This window comes from Umbelopsis ramanniana (assembly GCF_025399195.1).
Source record: "Umbelopsis ramanniana AG unplaced genomic scaffold K450scaffold_32, whole genome shotgun sequence".
In the NCBI taxonomy this organism is placed as follows: domain Eukaryota; kingdom Fungi; phylum Mucoromycota; class Umbelopsidomycetes; order Umbelopsidales; family Umbelopsidaceae; genus Umbelopsis; species Umbelopsis ramanniana.
The window spans coordinates 150,294-166,643 of record NW_026252118.1 but is presented as its reverse complement, the minus strand read 5'-3'; the positions used below and the strand labels follow the sequence as shown (position 1 = coordinate 166,643).

The window sequence follows — 16,350 nt, the reverse complement described above, 5'->3', positions numbered from 1 at the left end:
CGGTATCATTGTTTCTAACCACGGTGGACGGCAGTTGGACAGCTGTCCAGCTACTGTAAGTTTGGAAATCTGAATCCGCTTGTTCGCCCGCTCTTTGTTGTTTTTCTAACTCCTACGTCCCATAGTTGGAAGTTTTGCCTGAAATAGTAGATGCCGTCAAAGGTTCGAAGGTTGAGGTTTATGTCGATGGCGGTATTCGCAAGGGAACAGACGTATTCAAGGCTTTGGCTTTGGGTGCACGAGCTGTCTTCCTTGGTCGTCCTATCGTCTATGGCTTGGCATACCAAGGAGAAGAGGGTGTGCGAAGTGTCCTTTCACTCATCAACTATGAGTTCAGACTGGCTATGGCCCTAGCAGGTACGGCGGGAGCTGAGCGTATTGTTTTCACTTTCAACTGGGTTTTTAACCAAATTCGTTACTTTTTCTTTGTATAGGATGCACCTCGACCGACAAGATTACTCCCGACTACATTATTCCAGCCGAGGAAATATCGCTTGCCAGGAGTTATGCCAAATACCATTCCAAGCGAATCGCCCCCAAGTTGTAATTATTTTGATTAGATGTTGATGTGAAAATCTTGATATCCTTTCCTTTTTTCCTATATAAATACTATCTCATGTATGCTTAAGGAAGCAGATCATCTAAGATCTTCTTGTTTGCAAGTGGATTGCAAGTAGGCAAACACCGCACGGGCCTATATTTCTATGATAAAACTTCGGTTTACGTTTCTCTAGGCTATGCCTGGCCTTCTAAGATGATATTGGGTTCATGTATGAGAATCCCTTTGGCTACTAGTACTTCCGCATAAATGTCATTTACGAAAAATGGGAAGTTTGAACGAAAACGAGATATAAGTGCATGATTGTGTCCCCTGTCACCGAACGATACAGCCAATTGAACACATTTAGCGCTTTCTGGTGCCTTTAGCTACATATAGTGAAGAGATGAAAAATTCTCAATTCATCAATCTTGCCGCGGGTGGATATTAGCAATTTTTCAGTAGCACTGATACGCAAATGGTTGATCTTTCTTGCCTTGTGTTCATATTTTGCAAGCCATCCGATGGTGGATGAGACTCCATAGACAAGTTTTGCATACAGATGTGTATCAGCACATTTTATTTTCAAGACCTTATGCGCTTTATATACTGCATATACGTGAAGTGGAAGCTCTGACCTTCAATTTACTCGACATGGTAAAGCGATGCAGCAAATTGTTCACGTGACTTGAATATTCCCCTAAATAGTTGCTTTTCAATTGCTCGACTGACCGTTCTCTTTCACATCACATCGTTAAATATGGAAAATCTTAGTTTCCGTGGTACTCTTGAAGGTATGATACATGGAATCAGTAGATGGATGGATGGATGGATGGATGGATACGTAGATGGATGGATGCAGTCATCTAACTCTTTACTTGTTTGATTAGGTCACAGTGGCTGGGGTAAGTCTCGCGTTGGATCTCACAACTTCAACAACAAAGCACAGCCTTACACGATACCTACTTGCTTTACGTAGTCACTGCTATTGCCACCACCTTTGAAGCTCCTGATATGATCCTTTCTGCTTCTCGCGGTAAGACACTTGTTTTTCATCAACTGTATCCACATAAATTTTACTGACATTGCTCCTTTTAGACAAGTCTATCATTGTCTGGAATCTTACAAGGTTTGTATCAGCGCTTGCCCAGGGGCTAGCGTTATATAACTAATTCGCATGATACCTCTTAGGTAAATTGCATTTTCATTTTCGTTTAGGTGTTGGGATACAAGCAAGCGCGATGGGGAACGGTGCTAGCTAACCACGCCAGATGTTGAGTGATTGCACTCACATGCTCGTCTTTAAGACGAGAAGTGAAGTCTCACGATTGCCCTATTGATTTTGACCTCGCGCTTTCAAAATCATTCTAATAGGGATGAAACCAACTATGGCATTCCCCGCAAGTCTCTTCTCGGTCACAACCACTTTGTCCAGGATCTTGCCATCTCTTCCGATGGTCAATTCGCTTTGTCTGCCTCTTGGGATAAGACTATCCGTCTTTGGGATTTGAACACTGGTACTACTACCCGTCGCTTCATCGGTCACACCAACGACGTCCTGTCTGTCTCTTTCTCTGCTGACAACCGACAGATCGTCTCTGGTTCTCGTGATAAGACCATCAAGTTGTGGAACACTCTTGGAGAGTGCAAGTACAACATCACTGAGGGTGGTCACACCGAATGGGTCTCTTGCGTCCGCTTCTCACCCAACCCTGCTAACCCTGTCATTGTTTCTGGCGGCTGGGACAAGATTGTCAAGGTAAAGATCCTATCTCATTGAATCCTTTTATCTTCTTCAAAAGCAATGTGATGTTTTTTTGTTATATTTGCTACTTCAGAAGTCGTATCGCAACGACTAATGAGACACATACACCACTCTGATTTGCTTCCATATCTTATACCCTATCCTGATCTCCTCTTTTTACGCAACCCTGATACTAATCGAATTTCTTATGAACTTTAGGTACTGTACATGTTTACTATATCAACTGCTGTGGTTCCTGGTGTCCCAAAAGATGTACTTGATATATTTGCTACTTCAGAAACCTACGGGTTAATGAGACATATACACCATTTCTGATCGGACCTTAATGGACACAGCAAATTGATTGCTTCACATGTTTGTTTCTAAAACTAACCTTTCCAATTTGCAATAGGTTTGGGAGCTTACCAAGTGCAAGTTGAGAACCAACCATATTGGCCATACCGGATATATTACCTCAGTCACCATCTCTCCCGATGGTTCTCTCTGCTCTTCCGGTGGCAAGGATGGTATTGTCATGCTTTGGGACTTGAACGAATCCAAGCACCTCTACTCTCTTGAAGCTGGTGATCTTATCAACGCTCTTACCTTCTCCCCTAACCGCTACTGGTTGTGCGCTGCCACCAGCACTTGCATCAAGATCTGGGACCTTGAGTCCAAGACTCTTATCGAAGAGATCCGTCCTGAGTTCTTCGAATCTGGCAAGAAGTCCCAAGACCCTCAATGCGTTTCCCTCGCATGGTCTGCCGACGGTACCACCCTTTTCGGTGGATACACCGATGGCCTCATCCGTGTCTGGCAAGTCACCCGCACTCTCTAAGTGCATTATCGTAATATTGAAAAGCTTTATTTTGCAAATAAATACAATCATTGTGTGTAATATACATGAGGTTTTTGGACTAATGGGAGGGTGGGTGATATTGCCATGTGGATCTAAACGCAGAATTGGATTATGTTTCTATCGGTGTCAGTGTACAAAGGGAAAGCCAATCCCATCCTATCTCTTGGAGATTCCGCATCATCTAGTGCAGAAAAAAAAATGCCAGAACTGTTTAGAAACATTGGTTTGACAGGTGTCATGTAGAAAGTCGAAGCCTACCTTCAAACGAAATATCGTATTGTCATCCACTTGATAACGCGTCGGTAACAACCAGTCTGGAGCCACATCTGTGCGACCCTCGCTGGCCTGCCTCCGACTCGCGACTAGATCAGGATGGAAGTGCTCTTCGAGTTCCGCGGCCATTTCAAGCGTTGCCCAGAGTTGTTCACCGGCTTGTTGGACCATCATGACCATTTCCTCCGTATCGACCTCTCGTTGAGCTGCTGTGGCAAGTATGTATAAACTTTCGGCGTCACCTGCCACTAACGCTTCTCGTATGCACTCATCCAGTGTTCCATGCTGATGCGCCTCTAAATAAATGCTAGTAATGGCGAACAGAAGACCAAAGAACCTGGCAAACCGCAGTCGTTTTTGTCGCTGATCAAGTAGCTTCGTATCATACCACGGCTGCAAAGTGTTTTGACCCCACAAGCTTCTGGATTCCTCGCAATGCAATCGCCATATCCACGTATAATCGCGTGGTAAGAATGGAGCCAATGGATGTTTTGTACTTCGTCTCCGGTATTTCTAAACAACCAAGGTATGATTGTGATTAGATCCCGCAAATCACGCTAGATTATCAGTTACAAAGCACTTACTGGATCATGAAGTATGCGTATAGATGGGGCATGGAGATATATATGTCGTATCCTCAGACATAGCCGAGCGTAATGGTCTTCACAGTTTGGAATTTGAAGGACTCGGTGCACGACCAAGTTTTGCATAATATCGAGCTTTTCACTGAAAACAGCGCGGTGTTCATAATGTGGCATGGGCTCAACAATGTCGCAAATCAGTTGAAGTAGATCGTGGGCAATGCTGTCGGTGCTGTCCTTGTCGGTGGCTGTACGTTCGAAATCAAGCATGCGTTCATAAACGGCTGCATGGAATGCGAAATTGGAGCGAAGGAAGTTTCGAACGGCCGGTTGCAAAGATCGATGAGTAAACTGCAGGGATAAAGCGTCATGAAAGTCCAAAAAATCAAGTATTGAGTAGAGTAGTTCGGCTGGCAAGTCTGTTAACATGGTAGCTATACTGTGTGGCAAACCATGAGCCAGCGGAGAAGGACAGCAGGAAACCGCGGGGCAAAAATTTATGGCTGTATTTGGACCACACTGCAAGTCATGCGATAGTTGAAACTTTGGAACATCAGATGTGCTTGATAAACGACGCATAAGGCGGATGCCGGTGCAGTCTTGCCTGTTGCCAAGCCATAATCGACGTTGTAACTATAGTTTTACTGATCCTGTCTCCAGTATATCACAGTAAAATGTAATGTTTAGATATGTTACGAGTACATCGTTGATCTCAGTATTTAAAATTGAAGTGAAATCTCAATGATTAAATGAAATGTAGAGGGACAATTGAACTAGAGCATATTTGAGTAAAATAGTGGTAATGTAATGTTATCACACCAGATGAAATCGGCCAAGTATGTCTTGGTAAAAGTTAAAAAAAAATATGCCGAATCTCGTAAGCACATTGCTTCTATCGTCAGCTATATATCATAAAAGTGCTCTGATCAAATTTTTTATTGTCAAGCACTTTATCATCCGCCATGTCTCGAAATCGACCTCCTGTCACCTCCTGCCGAAGTATGCAGAAGGCTCCCTCCAGCAGTAACACAGAATTTAGCATGACTTGTGCTAGCGTATTTTACAGTAACCATGTCTTGATACACATCAATAGTGCAGGGCCGAGTATTGTCCCTAACTGTCTATCATAATTCTGGGTAAAATCTTTGTTTGTGCGACAATACCGTTGCTATCTTTAAGAGGTATTACTGCCTTTTAGCAACGTTGGTGCTCTCTGACATAACTTGAACGTTATTAAGAAATTACCGTACATTTTTTGAATTCAGTATTGATATCATCCATCACTATAAAATCAAGGTACTTTTTCCTTCGATCAGATAACCTTGTTTTAGGCGTTTTACCGCCATTTGATTGTCCGATATTACGAAAAGTCCAAAATATAAAAAATTTCGCCTTCTAGATAGTCCAGCTGTCCTTTTTTGTTCAGAGATGACTACCGTGACCGTAACAAGCACCGCCGAGACGCAAAGTCCTACGCTGAATCACCCATACGTTGAGGCATTCAACCGAAATGCAATAGGATCCTCGACAGCTATACAATCCGGAAGCTCGGCTTCACACCGGTCCATTTCTGTAGCTGATAATGCATCGCTGGAGAGTGGTGAAATGAGTCAGCCCAATGACCCGCTCTTATTACAAAACATGAAGAAAAATGAAGAAGATATAAAGCTTATTCGAAAAAACGGCGGCTCACGACGAGTTCAAAAGTTTTACAGAGAGCAGAACAGTCTTATCGACGAAATGCTTGGCCCTTTAAACCCAGAGAGCGCTGAGGACGAAGAAAAACGGCTACTCAAGGTAAGTTGGTCTAAGTATAGCATCGCTCCTACAGTACGTTCTTGATACTAAAATTGAATCGCTTCTACTTATTTAATTTTTACAGCTCAAGATAGCTGTATATGGGTCCGTGGTAGCAAATGTTGCACTCTTCGCTCTGCAGCTGGCTGCTGCTCTATTATCTGGATCCTTGTCCATTTTCGCCACAATGGCTGATGCATTTATGGATCTTTTAAGTTCGGCTGTCTTGTTGTGGGCTACACGACAAGCTGCCAGACCTAATTTGATGAAATATCCAGCTGTAAGTACCCATGCAGTTCGTCATGTAGAGTCGCATTTTTATTGATGAGTTCTGCAGGGAAAGGCTAGAATGGAAACTGCAGGCATTATCGTTTTCGCATGCTTGATGACTTGTGTTGCTATCTTTTTGATTGTAAGTGATTGTACAGAGCGGCTTATGGTAATTTGTTGTGCTTCGCTTCTCACATAGCTTCCTAGATTGAGTCGGCTCAGAAGCTCGCGTCTGGTGGCCATGAACCCAATCTTGATTACAGATCGATTGCCTTTGTCGCCACGGCATTAGGTACGTCATAAACGATAATGTCCTGGTTTCAGCTCCGTGTGCTCGGTATCTCACATTTCCTTTATTCATTGACAGGTACCAAGTTCGTCCTTTACTTATACTGCAGAACCCTTGCTACACATCAATCGGCTCGTGTCTTGGCACAAGACCATCGCAACGATCTTCTCGTCAACTCTTTAGGTCTCCTCACCGGTATCTTGGGTTCAAAGCTTGCTGGTTGGGTAGATCCTGTTGGATGTATTCTCATTGCCTTGATCATCATGCGAAGTTGGATCTCAACGTTGATAGGTAAGTAACATGAAGTTCAGGGCATTGCATATCTTGATATCAGCTCCTGCTAACTCGTAACGATTCTAGAAAACATCCAACTTATCGTTGGCAAAAGCGCTGATGTTGCTTTCCTTCAACGCGCTACATACATTGCTTTGACTCATCCTGGCGTCACTGCTGTCGACACTTGTCGTGCATACTATGCTGGCAACAACCTGTTTGTTGAAGTGGACATTGTGCTCCCTCCTGAGATGCCTCTACGAGAAACCCATGACATTGGTGAAGCGTTGCAGATCAAACTTGAAAGTCTTCCCAGTGTCGAACGTGCATTCGTGCATGTCGATTATGAAGTTAGCCATAAGCCCGAGCATTCCAAAAATGTATAGGTTAAGCCATGTGTGCTGTAGGAGGCAGACGATATATCATTGAAGTGCGATTAATTCGGTGCGTAAAGAAGGCTTAATATAATTACATAGCAATAAAAACATTTGCGAAGCTACATATTCGCAAGATTGCACAGGACGTTTACTCGTCCATTACGTATATAACATCTGAAATCATTGGCATAGCTGGAGGCGAAGGTTTCGTAATGTATTAACTGTATTTATAAAATTTAAGAAATAGATTGAGCCAACTAGCTGAATAAATACTGGTAGAGAGAGTGTTCTCTGCCGATCATTTAAGAGAACAAATTTTGAATGAAGGAACGACACTGTGTATTCTGTAAGGTATCGTAGTCGTTCCTATCTAGACGTTACTTGCATAAACATGAGCCTGAAGTAATAAGGAGAGGTTTACATGAGAATGCAGCAGCAGCCACCGGAGCTGCGATGTTCTTCTACTTCGAATTGTTGACCGCCGTAGCCATTTCCGTTTCCATTAGCACCGGGTGCTCCACGGCCGCCATCCATTTCCTTGTTGAAACGTCGGATATCGCGAACAACGTTAGCGAAAGCTTCATCGACATTGATTCTTTGTTTTGCAGATGTTTCGATGAACGCACAGCCGAAACTCTTTGCGAGATCACGACCCTCTGATAATAAAAAAATATACCACCGTTAGTAAAAGTGGTTGGTCCAAGATAGGCCATCTCGGTATGGACCGAAGCTAAATTCGAGGTCTCAAATTACCTTGGCTAGAAACCTGGCGATCATGCTCTAAATCACATTTGTTTGCCACCAAGACCATAGGGAAGAAGTCGCGGTCCTTCACTCGTCGAATTTGCTGGTAGAAGGTGTTGATTTCATCAAAACTGAGGCGACTGGTTATGCTATAGACCAAGAGAAAACCTTCGCCGTTTCTCATGTACTGCTCACGCATAGCACTATATCAAACATAATTAGCTGAGGTTAAAGGTTATGTTCATCACAGCAGAACCATGCTTACCTGTATTCTTCTTGACCGGCTGTATCCAACACGTCCAAAAGAGCGGTTTCATTGTCTATAACGCACTGCTTGCGATAGGAATCTGGGTAATTTAGAAAGACGACGATAAGCAGCTGTAATATTTCCTAACATGGCCATACAGAATGTGGTAACTGACCTTCAATGGTGGGATCATATTCATCAACGAAATGGGACTGAATGAATTGAATGGTCAAGGCAGACTTTCCGACACCTACAATAAAGAGAAAGGTCAATGAACGGATTGAAGCGTGTTAGGTATGGTGGCAAGTAGGGGTGCGGATTTGAGGGGGGTACGCTTCCATCATAGATGGCTATTGCAGCCATCTGCAAAACTACTAATTCTCTGCAATGGTGCCCTAAATCGTTTATAGCTTCGGGCATATAGCACGAGAGGATGCAAGATATAACAAATACTGACCTCCTCCACCGACGGCTACTATTTTGTACCTGAAATGCAAAAAAAAAAAAAAAAGTTTCTCGGTCAGTGCCAGTCATGGTCATTAAGTACGATGGCTCAATTGATACTTACTCTCTCAAGAATGAAGATTTGCTCATGTCGTTTTAGGTGATTCTAAGGATTGAGATGGGATTGAAGGGAAATGAGGGACTGATGAGAAAAATGAGAGTCAAGAGATGAATGTTGATGGACCCAAAAACCAAATTTTCGATGATTGGTTGCACAACGCCTGTACAACCAGCCAAACCAGCGACCAAAAAAAAGCAGTACAAGTCTTTGTCGATATCTCGGCTCAGTGCATCTTTTTGCAAGTAGTGGCCAAAAAAAAAAAAATCCCGGCTGTAGGCCATCTGATTTCGTCGCAACCGAGGCATCCAAGGAGCCAAAGTTGAAAAAGGCATCACAAGTTGATAAAGATGGACTGGAATGAAATCAAAGCATGTTGCGTATCAAGGTGACAAGCTCACAGGATCTTCGCAAGTCACCTGAATAGAAGTAAGATTCGAACAGAACAAAAAATGTGAAGCAATACCGGGTTGTACAATCCTTCAAGTGTCATCCTTGCATCATCCAAAAGATATTGCTCGGCTGACTGAAGAGAGACGCTCGGACGGTTCAAGGACCCTGAATTGGAAATCCCGAAGTCTCAAGGTCATTGGCAGAGCGTCAGTGGTATGGTTTAAGGCTCATGACTAGTTCGTCATTCTTTCGAAGCCTCCTTCGGATGTTCGAGTCCGTATCTTATCATATACGCTGTATTTATCCATTTTCTATGCTTGATGTCAAGTCGCCTAAGCGAAGTCCTAGTCCGTATGACGATAGTGAAGTGAACAATCTCCAAACCCACATGCGCCCAAAGGAACAAATGAAATAGTAATTAGCTACACGTGCATACGTGTCAGCTCAAGCCTATTCATGCCCTTGCTGCGGGAAGGAAAAAAAAAGCCGTCAGTTGACATCTGGGATACAGCGTTTGGGAGGAAACCTTCTATTTTGAGGCTGTCATCTTGTGGCCTATTAATTGGATGGGCTTTTGTGTTCATTGATACTCCCGGATATTGACCGTATTGGTCATGTCAGATGGCCTTACCCACTGGATGAAGCAGCAATTCCATGTGCTCCAATGTACAAATTAGACGTTTTGATAAGCACCAATCAAGCTTATTGGTGTAGCTTTGTGATACCTCCTCCCAAATACCATCATTACGGGCTTTTTTTTTTTTTTTTAATAAATACCCTTTGTCTACCTTTGTCCATTGGAATTTCTCATTTGCTCTATCGCAAATTTCAACATTTCTTCATTCCAACAAAGCCTGTTTGGTCAGCGCTTACATCCTACCTCGCCTGTATCGTTTTGTCCTGTTTGGAGCTTCGCCCATTAGCAACACTCTACTTGACAACTTTCAACCCCACACAGCTGCTTCTTTCAATATCAATGCAACGTGCTGTTCATCTCGCCTATACTGATCATCGAATACAATGGATACAATACCGCCGCCCTACGTGTGTGCTAGAAGTCCTGAGGCATTGACTTGTAAGTTTAGAAAAGCAAATACAAATGTCTTCATTAAAAACCCTGACTATGCAAAACTCAACTTTTTAACCATTTTTAATTTTTACAATGCCTGGTAAACAGCCTTCACCACATCTACTGCAAATTCTCTATTGCCTTGCTCGAAGCAAAAGCGCCTTTCTCATATCGGTCGACTCCCTAGCCTTGGAAAGTTCATCGACAATGTGTTTTCTAGTTGCCAACTACCAGCCCCAGTATGTTTGGTGACCTTAATATACCTACAACGACTTAAAACTCGATTACCAAAATGCGCCCGTGGCGATTTCGATACCCCCTACAGACTTTTCTTAGCCGCAGTGTTGGCCAGTTCCAAATACATGTGCGAAAGCGGAACCGAGTTGACCTCTCATCAAATCAGCGTCGCCACTGAAGGCATTTACTGTGCCCGAGATATCAACATTATGGAACGAAGCTTTCTTGGACTGATGTCTTATGACTTATGGGTTCATCCTCATGAGATAACTGAATTCATTGCTCTTTATGGCGACGTTTTGGAGATGGAGATGGTGAAAGAACTAGCATTAGTCTAGTGACTTTAGTAATACCCCCCGCTCAACCTCACTACGCGCGACTTTTTTTGTACATATCGCCTTATGATATATTTTTTTTCCCTCTGTATACTTTCTCATGTATTAAGATAACCTTTTTTTATCCGCATTATGCAAAATCCTATCCTAACCTATCTTTACGAACTACAATAATAAGAATTAGACAGCCCTTGTTTACCTATCTTTCAAAGTAATCAATCCAATTTCCTTAATCAACAAAAATTGCCAGTATGGTCGTATCAAATGCTGAGCAATCAGATTGATTGGGTAACCCCTATCAACACGTCCGGTGATTGGTGCCTGCTTGTATTGGACATGACCAGTTTCAATACAACCAAGTACTGACGATACTGCATAAAATTACACCCCCAGAGGTTGTCTGATGCACAGTTGACAGCTGAATTTCGTATATATAAAAAATAACTCGTCAATCACGTTACAGATAACATCATAAAAGACCCACCCCTCTAGACATTCTAAATGTTCGTCATTATATCTCTACATGCTGCAAAAGGCCATATCTAAATGGAAAGAACGGAATTACTTCTGTTGGCATTAAGATAGTGCTTAAATCTCAGCTCCAAAAACTCCCTTCAACAGGTCAGCAATACCCTATGTTTTTCTTTTTCTTGGCCTGCTTGCTGTTGCTTTTCAGATTAAAAACTTTTTATGTATATGTACACAAAACATAGATCCCTCTGAGCTTATCCCATTCCATTCTATTCTAGATGAAATAAATAATTACATCCAAAATTCCTGTGTCCTCTCATTACTAACCGTCCCAATGGGTGAGTCCCTGTCAAAGCCAAAATAAAGATATAGAACAAAAAGGGATCAATGGAACATGCTTATTTCAGAATAAGGGTGGTTTGGTGATGACCATAGTTGATCACTTTTTTTAGCTATACAGGTTTAGCTCACCTGTACGTTGACAATTTTAAAATTACTTCTATCAAGTTGGCCGGTATGACCGTAATAGGCGAGATGATCGACAACGAGATGAACAAAACCAGGAACACCACCGCCTTCTCCGTTAATCGGAATTATCCATGTTGGGAACGTTCGTATGGTTTCGCTGCCACTTTGTATCACCATCATGCAAAGCATAAGGGAACGCTGCTTTCGATCGGTCTGAACCCCATGGTTTCTTTCCACACGATGTTGAATATAAAAAACCGATCGACGATCGTGCCTTTTGCTTAATTGCCTGTATTGGAGCTCCCGGGATGACTCGTATTCTCTTTCTGGGACATACCCGTCCTCGAAACCCTTGGGTTTCTTAAACACACAACAACAACACTAACAACAACACTTACTTCACGCTTTCACGGACAGGATTAATATGGTAGACCCGGCGAGCCCTCCCACATGAAAGAAAAAGGAGCCCCCCCCATACCAAAGTGCATACTCTAACATAATGCCTGTTTGGGTGTCACTTTAACATCAACGACGTCAAATATTTCGATTCAATATGCTCTAATGATGGGGGGGGGAATGACCTAGTGCAGGATTTTCGATTGAACCAGAGCCAAGATAACGAGTGACCTTGCTAACGTTGGTCTGGGCTAAGGCAGGCCGTTTGGGATTGCCCTCCCCTCCACCCATTTAGCAACCCCGCGCCTCCTGACAACATGACAAAAGTAAGGTTGTTTGTTATCTTTGTAAACCATTTTTGTGCCAACATGCGAAATGCGCCTATCAAATTTACCTATGGTGGTGCGCGCATACGAAAAGTTTATATATAACCCACCCTTTTTTCCTTCCAACCTAGCCACTCCCATTATTATCATTATTCACCATGCTCTGTACTGCTACACCTAATAACACTCCACAATATTACTCTCCACCCGCGTCGCCTACCCTTCCACAACGACTCCCCCAGGGTTTAACTGGTAATTATTACTCATTTTCACCCACACCAAAATGGGGATCCTTTTTTAACTCACCCATTTTCTACAGACTTTTTTGCTCAAATAATATGTGATATTCTGCCAACGCCGTCCTCGCTACAATCTAAATCTTCTATCGTCTCATTACCCGAATTGCTCTTCTTTATCGAAAAAGTAACTCACCGTGCTGGTGTGTCGTGCAAAGTCATCGTCTACGCCATGATCTATCTTGAGAGAGCAAAAGAAGCTCTCCCTAAAGGCGCTGTCGGCAACTATGGCACCACGCATCGTTTATTCCTTGCTTCCTTGTTACTGGCCTCTAAATTCCTTGAGGCGGATGCCGATGATAACATGTTCACTCAACTGCCTCGCCTCAATGGCAAGCGTTTAACGGACCTCTGTGGTGGCATTTATACCCTGCGGGACATCAATACCTTTGAGTCCTCGTTTCTTAAGCTTATCAAGTATCGTTGCTGGGTCGACGAACATGACGTTGAAAATTTCCTGCGAAAAAACAGCGTTCAACTTCATTTTTATTGAGGTCGTTCTTTTAGCATATTCATTTCACACACACATTCATTTGTACATACCATCCTGTGTAGTTTAGTTAGCTACTGCTTTTTATTTTTGGTCTTCCATTTACCCAGCCATTGTACGCATTTTGCCCACCTTTTTGGTCTTAACATTTTTGATAATAAGAAATACAACGAGTTGATCTCTGCTTGATACCTTATCATACACCCACCGTCTGCTTTTTTTTTATACCCAATTTTTCATATCGCGCAAATGGGCCAACGCAGTGTGTTCCAATGAGCGTCGAATAGCCTATCAGCACGCACACGGCGGCACATTAAAATAAAAAAGCCAAATTCATTGACCCAACTACACGTTTTTTTCCACACTCTCTCATCCACCGATCAAGAAATCATGAAGTTGTCTTCTCTGTTCACAGTAGCTATCTCCTGCCTGGCGCTTGGCGTTTCTGTCGAAGCCCTTAAAGAGCCACCAACCACTCTCCAGATCGGTAAGTAAAGAAACTGAGTGATTGCTTCAATTAGCCTCAGTAACTGATGTCGGCCGCGGCTCTCAGGAATCAAGAAGAAAATCCCAGACGCGGAATGCACAACCCGTACGAAGACAGGGTATGTTTAGTTCATTGAAACGGACAGTGTTTGAAGAGGACTGTGGGCTAATGTTTTAATGGACAGTGACAAAGTGTCCATGCACTATACGGGCACTCTCTTTGAGACTGGCGAGAAATTCGATAGTAGCTTGGATCGTGACGACCCTCTGACGTTTGTCTTGGGTACCGGTAGAGTCATCCAAGGTTGGGATCGAGGTTTGCAAAAGTAAGTACCAGACCTGTCCGCTATTCAAGTCGTTGTTCTAAATCTAATGGCCGTGTTATAGCATGTGCGTAGGCGAAAAGCGAAAACTCGTTATCCCGCCTAATCTTGGTAAGTCGCATACTACCTATCTACCCATGCTAGTGTTGTTTAGTGACCCTTCTTCTAGCTTATGGAGACCGCGGTGCCCCAGGAGCCATCCCCCCTGGTGCCACTCTTGTGTTTGAGGTTGAACTCGTTGCCAATGACCCTGCACCAGACGTCAAGCCTTCCAACCCACAAGCTACCGACTCTAAGCAGGAGAAGGTAGCTGAAAAGCCTAAAACTGCCCAAGACGTTATGCAGTAAGTATAGCATCATAGATGGAATGATCCAGTATACCATGCCTAACTTCTATCTCATTAGATCACCATTGTTTATTGGTTCTACCGTCGGTATGATCGTCTTGTTCATCGTCATGTTCTACCGTGCCACCATTGCTGAGCGAAAGTGGGCAGAAGAAGAAGAGGTTAAGCGTAAAGAAAGACTTGCTGCCAAGAAGGCGGGTGCCTCTTCCAAGACAGACTAGTGGGGGTCAGCATAGCGTGAAAATTTTACTCTTTCCATCATTTCAACGGTGGATTACATCTGGTGTTTCTTGGGACTTTTTTTTGGCGGCCTCTTACGATCTTACTGCCAAACATCCTGACCTCACGAGGACACGTTTCGAGCAAGATTGCTCATAAAAGGAGAAAATAAAAAAAAATACTCCCAAAAACTTCACTATGAACAAGAGTTTATTATAACAAAAAGGTTGTGTGAAAAGTAGATATTGAAAGCAAGCAAAAATGAGAAGGTAGAGGTGAGAAAGAAAAAAGACAAGAGATCACGAATAGATCTCAATAATAGCTAACATGGCGCCGGAATTACTGGTTCTGGGGAGCAGGAGCTGGGGCAGAGGCAGTAGCGGTAGCGGTATTGGCCGTTGCTGTACCAGCTTCTTCCTTTTGGTGATGCTTTCCGGTGACTTTGTCGAATCCGGACTTGAGCGATTCAGTGAAGCTGCCATGGCTCTTTGGAGCGGAACTGGGAACTTGATCGTCGTCGTAATCGCCGACCTTGAACAATCCCTGTCCAAGGGGATGCTTCTCAGAGCTTTTTCCGTATGGTTGTTTGAGGTTTCCTACGTCCATTATTGTATATTGGAGAGAGAAGGAAGAGAGTGAGAAATGGTGACCTCAGGTTTTTATGGTACTGGCTGATTTGAGCCAAGCTCTGGCTGTTTCGGAGATCGGCACGCATGACGAAATCTTCCCTGCCCCCAACTTTGGATTTCCCCTCACAAGCCTAGCCCAATGACGGTACCAAAAAAAATAATATTTTATATATTACATTGCCACTTCATAGATTATATAAGGCCATATCATTCTGCTGATGATGACATTTAGAAGGGGCTGGGAGTAAGTCTGAGGTAAGGCTTAACGACCTTGACACCCTTGGGGAACAACTTCTCAGCTTCCTCAGTGGAAACGCTGGGGTGGACAATAACATCATCACCCTTCTTCCAGTTACCGGGAGTGGTGATGCGGTGCTTGTCACCGAGTTGAAGAGAGTCAACAACGCGAAGGATTTCGTCGAAGTTACGGCCAGTGGAGGCGGGGTAGGTCAAAATAAGACGGATGCTCTTCTTGGGGTCAATGATGAAGACAGAGCGGACAGTGAAGGGAATACCCTTTCCGTCAACGTTGGTAATATCCTTTGAATGGCAAGATCAGATGTTGGTTAGCACCGATCATACTACAAGTTCTTGTCAAAAGCCAATAATCTTACCTGATAATCCAACATGTCGTACAAGGCAGAGATTTCACGCTTGGGGTCAGCAATGATGGGGAACTTGAGATCGACATTGTTAACCTCGTTGATGTCAGCAATCCACTTCTCGTGGGATTCCAACTCGTTGGCAGAGAGACCAATGACCTTGACGTTGCGAGCATCGAAGTCTTCCTGGAGAGCAGCAACGAGACCGAGCTCAGTGGTGCAGACAGGGGCTGTTTACGAGGAAAACATCGTGATCAGTCATTTTTCAGCCTTTTGCCTCGAGCCACGCGTTCTACTTACTGAAGTCAGCAGGGTGAGAGAAGAGGATAACCCAGTTGTCACCGATGAAATCATGGAACTTGATGGGACCCTTAGTGGTCTGGGCTTCGAAGTCTATTTACCCCACAACGGTTAATGAATAAGAGACACCATACTATGTCAGATTCATCACTTTTGACTTACCGGGAGCAGTGGTACCGAGTCTGAGGGAAGGCATGTTGTGTTATGAGAGAGAAACTAGGGAACGTTTAGAGTAGAATGTCACTTGCGTTTTATGTGTTCCCTAAAGATTCGACACAACAGCAGTCCGGTCGCGCCATAGTGTCTGGCGACAAATTGATTGGACAATCTTGCAACAAGCATATTGCGCAATCGGCCTGGCGTGGCTGTTGGCTCGCCCACACACATTTGTGTAAGTGTACAATCCAAC

General features: G+C 43.5%; 9 protein-coding genes across 9 annotated transcripts; 6 read left to right on the top strand and 3 right to left on the bottom strand.

Annotated features, from left to right (window-relative positions):
* The first annotated feature begins 1,168 nt into the window (after window positions 1–1,168).
* K450DRAFT_243862 (uncharacterized protein) lies at window positions 1,169–3,219 on the top strand. The gene is made up of 6 exons (XM_051589495.1): window positions 1,169–1,332; window positions 1,429–1,443; window positions 1,518–1,574; window positions 1,637–1,667; window positions 1,913–2,297; window positions 2,695–3,219. Exons 1-6 carry the CDS (start codon window positions 1,299–1,301, stop codon window positions 3,118–3,120), a joined length of 948 nt encoding a protein of 315 aa, XP_051444105.1. The 5' UTR covers window positions 1,169–1,298; the 3' UTR covers window positions 3,121–3,219.
* Window positions 3,220–3,318: 99 nt separating this feature from the next.
* Window positions 3,319–4,424, bottom strand: K450DRAFT_199776 (uncharacterized protein; the record flags this gene model as incomplete). The annotated part of the gene is made up of 2 exons (XM_051584614.1): window positions 3,319–3,927; window positions 3,999–4,424. 2 exons carry the CDS (start codon window positions 4,422–4,424, stop codon window positions 3,319–3,321), a joined length of 1,035 nt encoding a protein of 344 aa, XP_051444104.1.
* Window positions 4,425–5,397: 973 nt separating this feature from the next.
* On the top strand, window positions 5,398–7,179 carry K450DRAFT_243850 (uncharacterized protein). Its single transcript, XM_051589494.1, has 6 exons — window positions 5,398–5,792; window positions 5,878–6,072; window positions 6,130–6,204; window positions 6,270–6,354; window positions 6,430–6,642; window positions 6,712–7,179. Exons 1-6 carry the CDS (start codon window positions 5,424–5,426, stop codon window positions 7,008–7,010), a joined length of 1,236 nt encoding a protein of 411 aa, XP_051444103.1. The 5' UTR covers window positions 5,398–5,423; the 3' UTR covers window positions 7,011–7,179.
* Window position 7,180: 1 nt separating this feature from the next.
* On the bottom strand, window positions 7,181–8,815 carry K450DRAFT_243844 (uncharacterized protein). Its single transcript, XM_051589493.1, has 6 exons — window positions 8,561–8,815; window positions 8,450–8,478; window positions 8,168–8,242; window positions 8,011–8,092; window positions 7,755–7,948; window positions 7,181–7,657 (listed from the first exon to the last, which is right to left on the bottom strand). Exons 1-6 carry the CDS (start codon window positions 8,584–8,586, stop codon window positions 7,419–7,421), a joined length of 645 nt encoding a protein of 214 aa, XP_051444102.1. The 5' UTR covers window positions 8,587–8,815; the 3' UTR covers window positions 7,181–7,418.
* A 1,398-nt stretch (window positions 8,816–10,213) lies between these two features.
* K450DRAFT_175453 (uncharacterized protein) lies at window positions 10,214–10,591 on the top strand (the record flags this gene model as incomplete). Its single annotated transcript, XM_051584218.1, has 1 exon — window positions 10,214–10,591. A coding segment is annotated over one exon (378 nt), but the record flags the coding sequence as incomplete, so codon positions are not given.
* A 1,816-nt stretch (window positions 10,592–12,407) lies between these two features.
* K450DRAFT_199772 (uncharacterized protein) lies at window positions 12,408–13,038 on the top strand (the record flags this gene model as incomplete). The annotated part of the gene is made up of 2 exons (XM_051584613.1): window positions 12,408–12,501; window positions 12,569–13,038. 2 exons carry the CDS (start codon window positions 12,408–12,410, stop codon window positions 13,036–13,038), a joined length of 564 nt encoding a protein of 187 aa, XP_051444100.1.
* Window positions 13,039–13,380: 342 nt separating this feature from the next.
* K450DRAFT_243836 (uncharacterized protein) lies at window positions 13,381–14,575 on the top strand. Its single transcript, XM_051589492.1, has 6 exons — window positions 13,381–13,522; window positions 13,589–13,640; window positions 13,707–13,847; window positions 13,909–13,955; window positions 14,014–14,188; window positions 14,250–14,575. The coding sequence occupies exons 1-6, from the start codon at window positions 13,426–13,428 to the stop codon at window positions 14,410–14,412; spliced, it is 675 nt and encodes a 224-aa protein (XP_051444099.1). The 5' UTR covers window positions 13,381–13,425; the 3' UTR covers window positions 14,413–14,575.
* On the top strand, window positions 14,436–15,109 carry K450DRAFT_243833 (uncharacterized protein). Its single transcript, XM_051589491.1, has one exon. The coding sequence runs from the start codon at window positions 14,738–14,740 to the stop codon at window positions 15,047–15,049; it is 312 nt and encodes a 103-aa protein (XP_051444098.1). The 5' UTR covers window positions 14,436–14,737; the 3' UTR covers window positions 15,050–15,109.
* Window positions 15,110–15,179: 70 nt separating this feature from the next.
* K450DRAFT_243829 (uncharacterized protein) lies at window positions 15,180–16,212 on the bottom strand. The gene is made up of 4 exons (XM_051589490.1): window positions 16,104–16,212; window positions 15,942–16,034; window positions 15,654–15,871; window positions 15,180–15,579 (listed from the first exon to the last, which is right to left on the bottom strand). The coding sequence occupies exons 1-4, from the start codon at window positions 16,135–16,137 to the stop codon at window positions 15,268–15,270; spliced, it is 657 nt and encodes a 218-aa protein (XP_051444097.1). The 5' UTR covers window positions 16,138–16,212; the 3' UTR covers window positions 15,180–15,267.
* Between the last annotated feature and the right edge of the window lie 138 nt (window positions 16,213–16,350).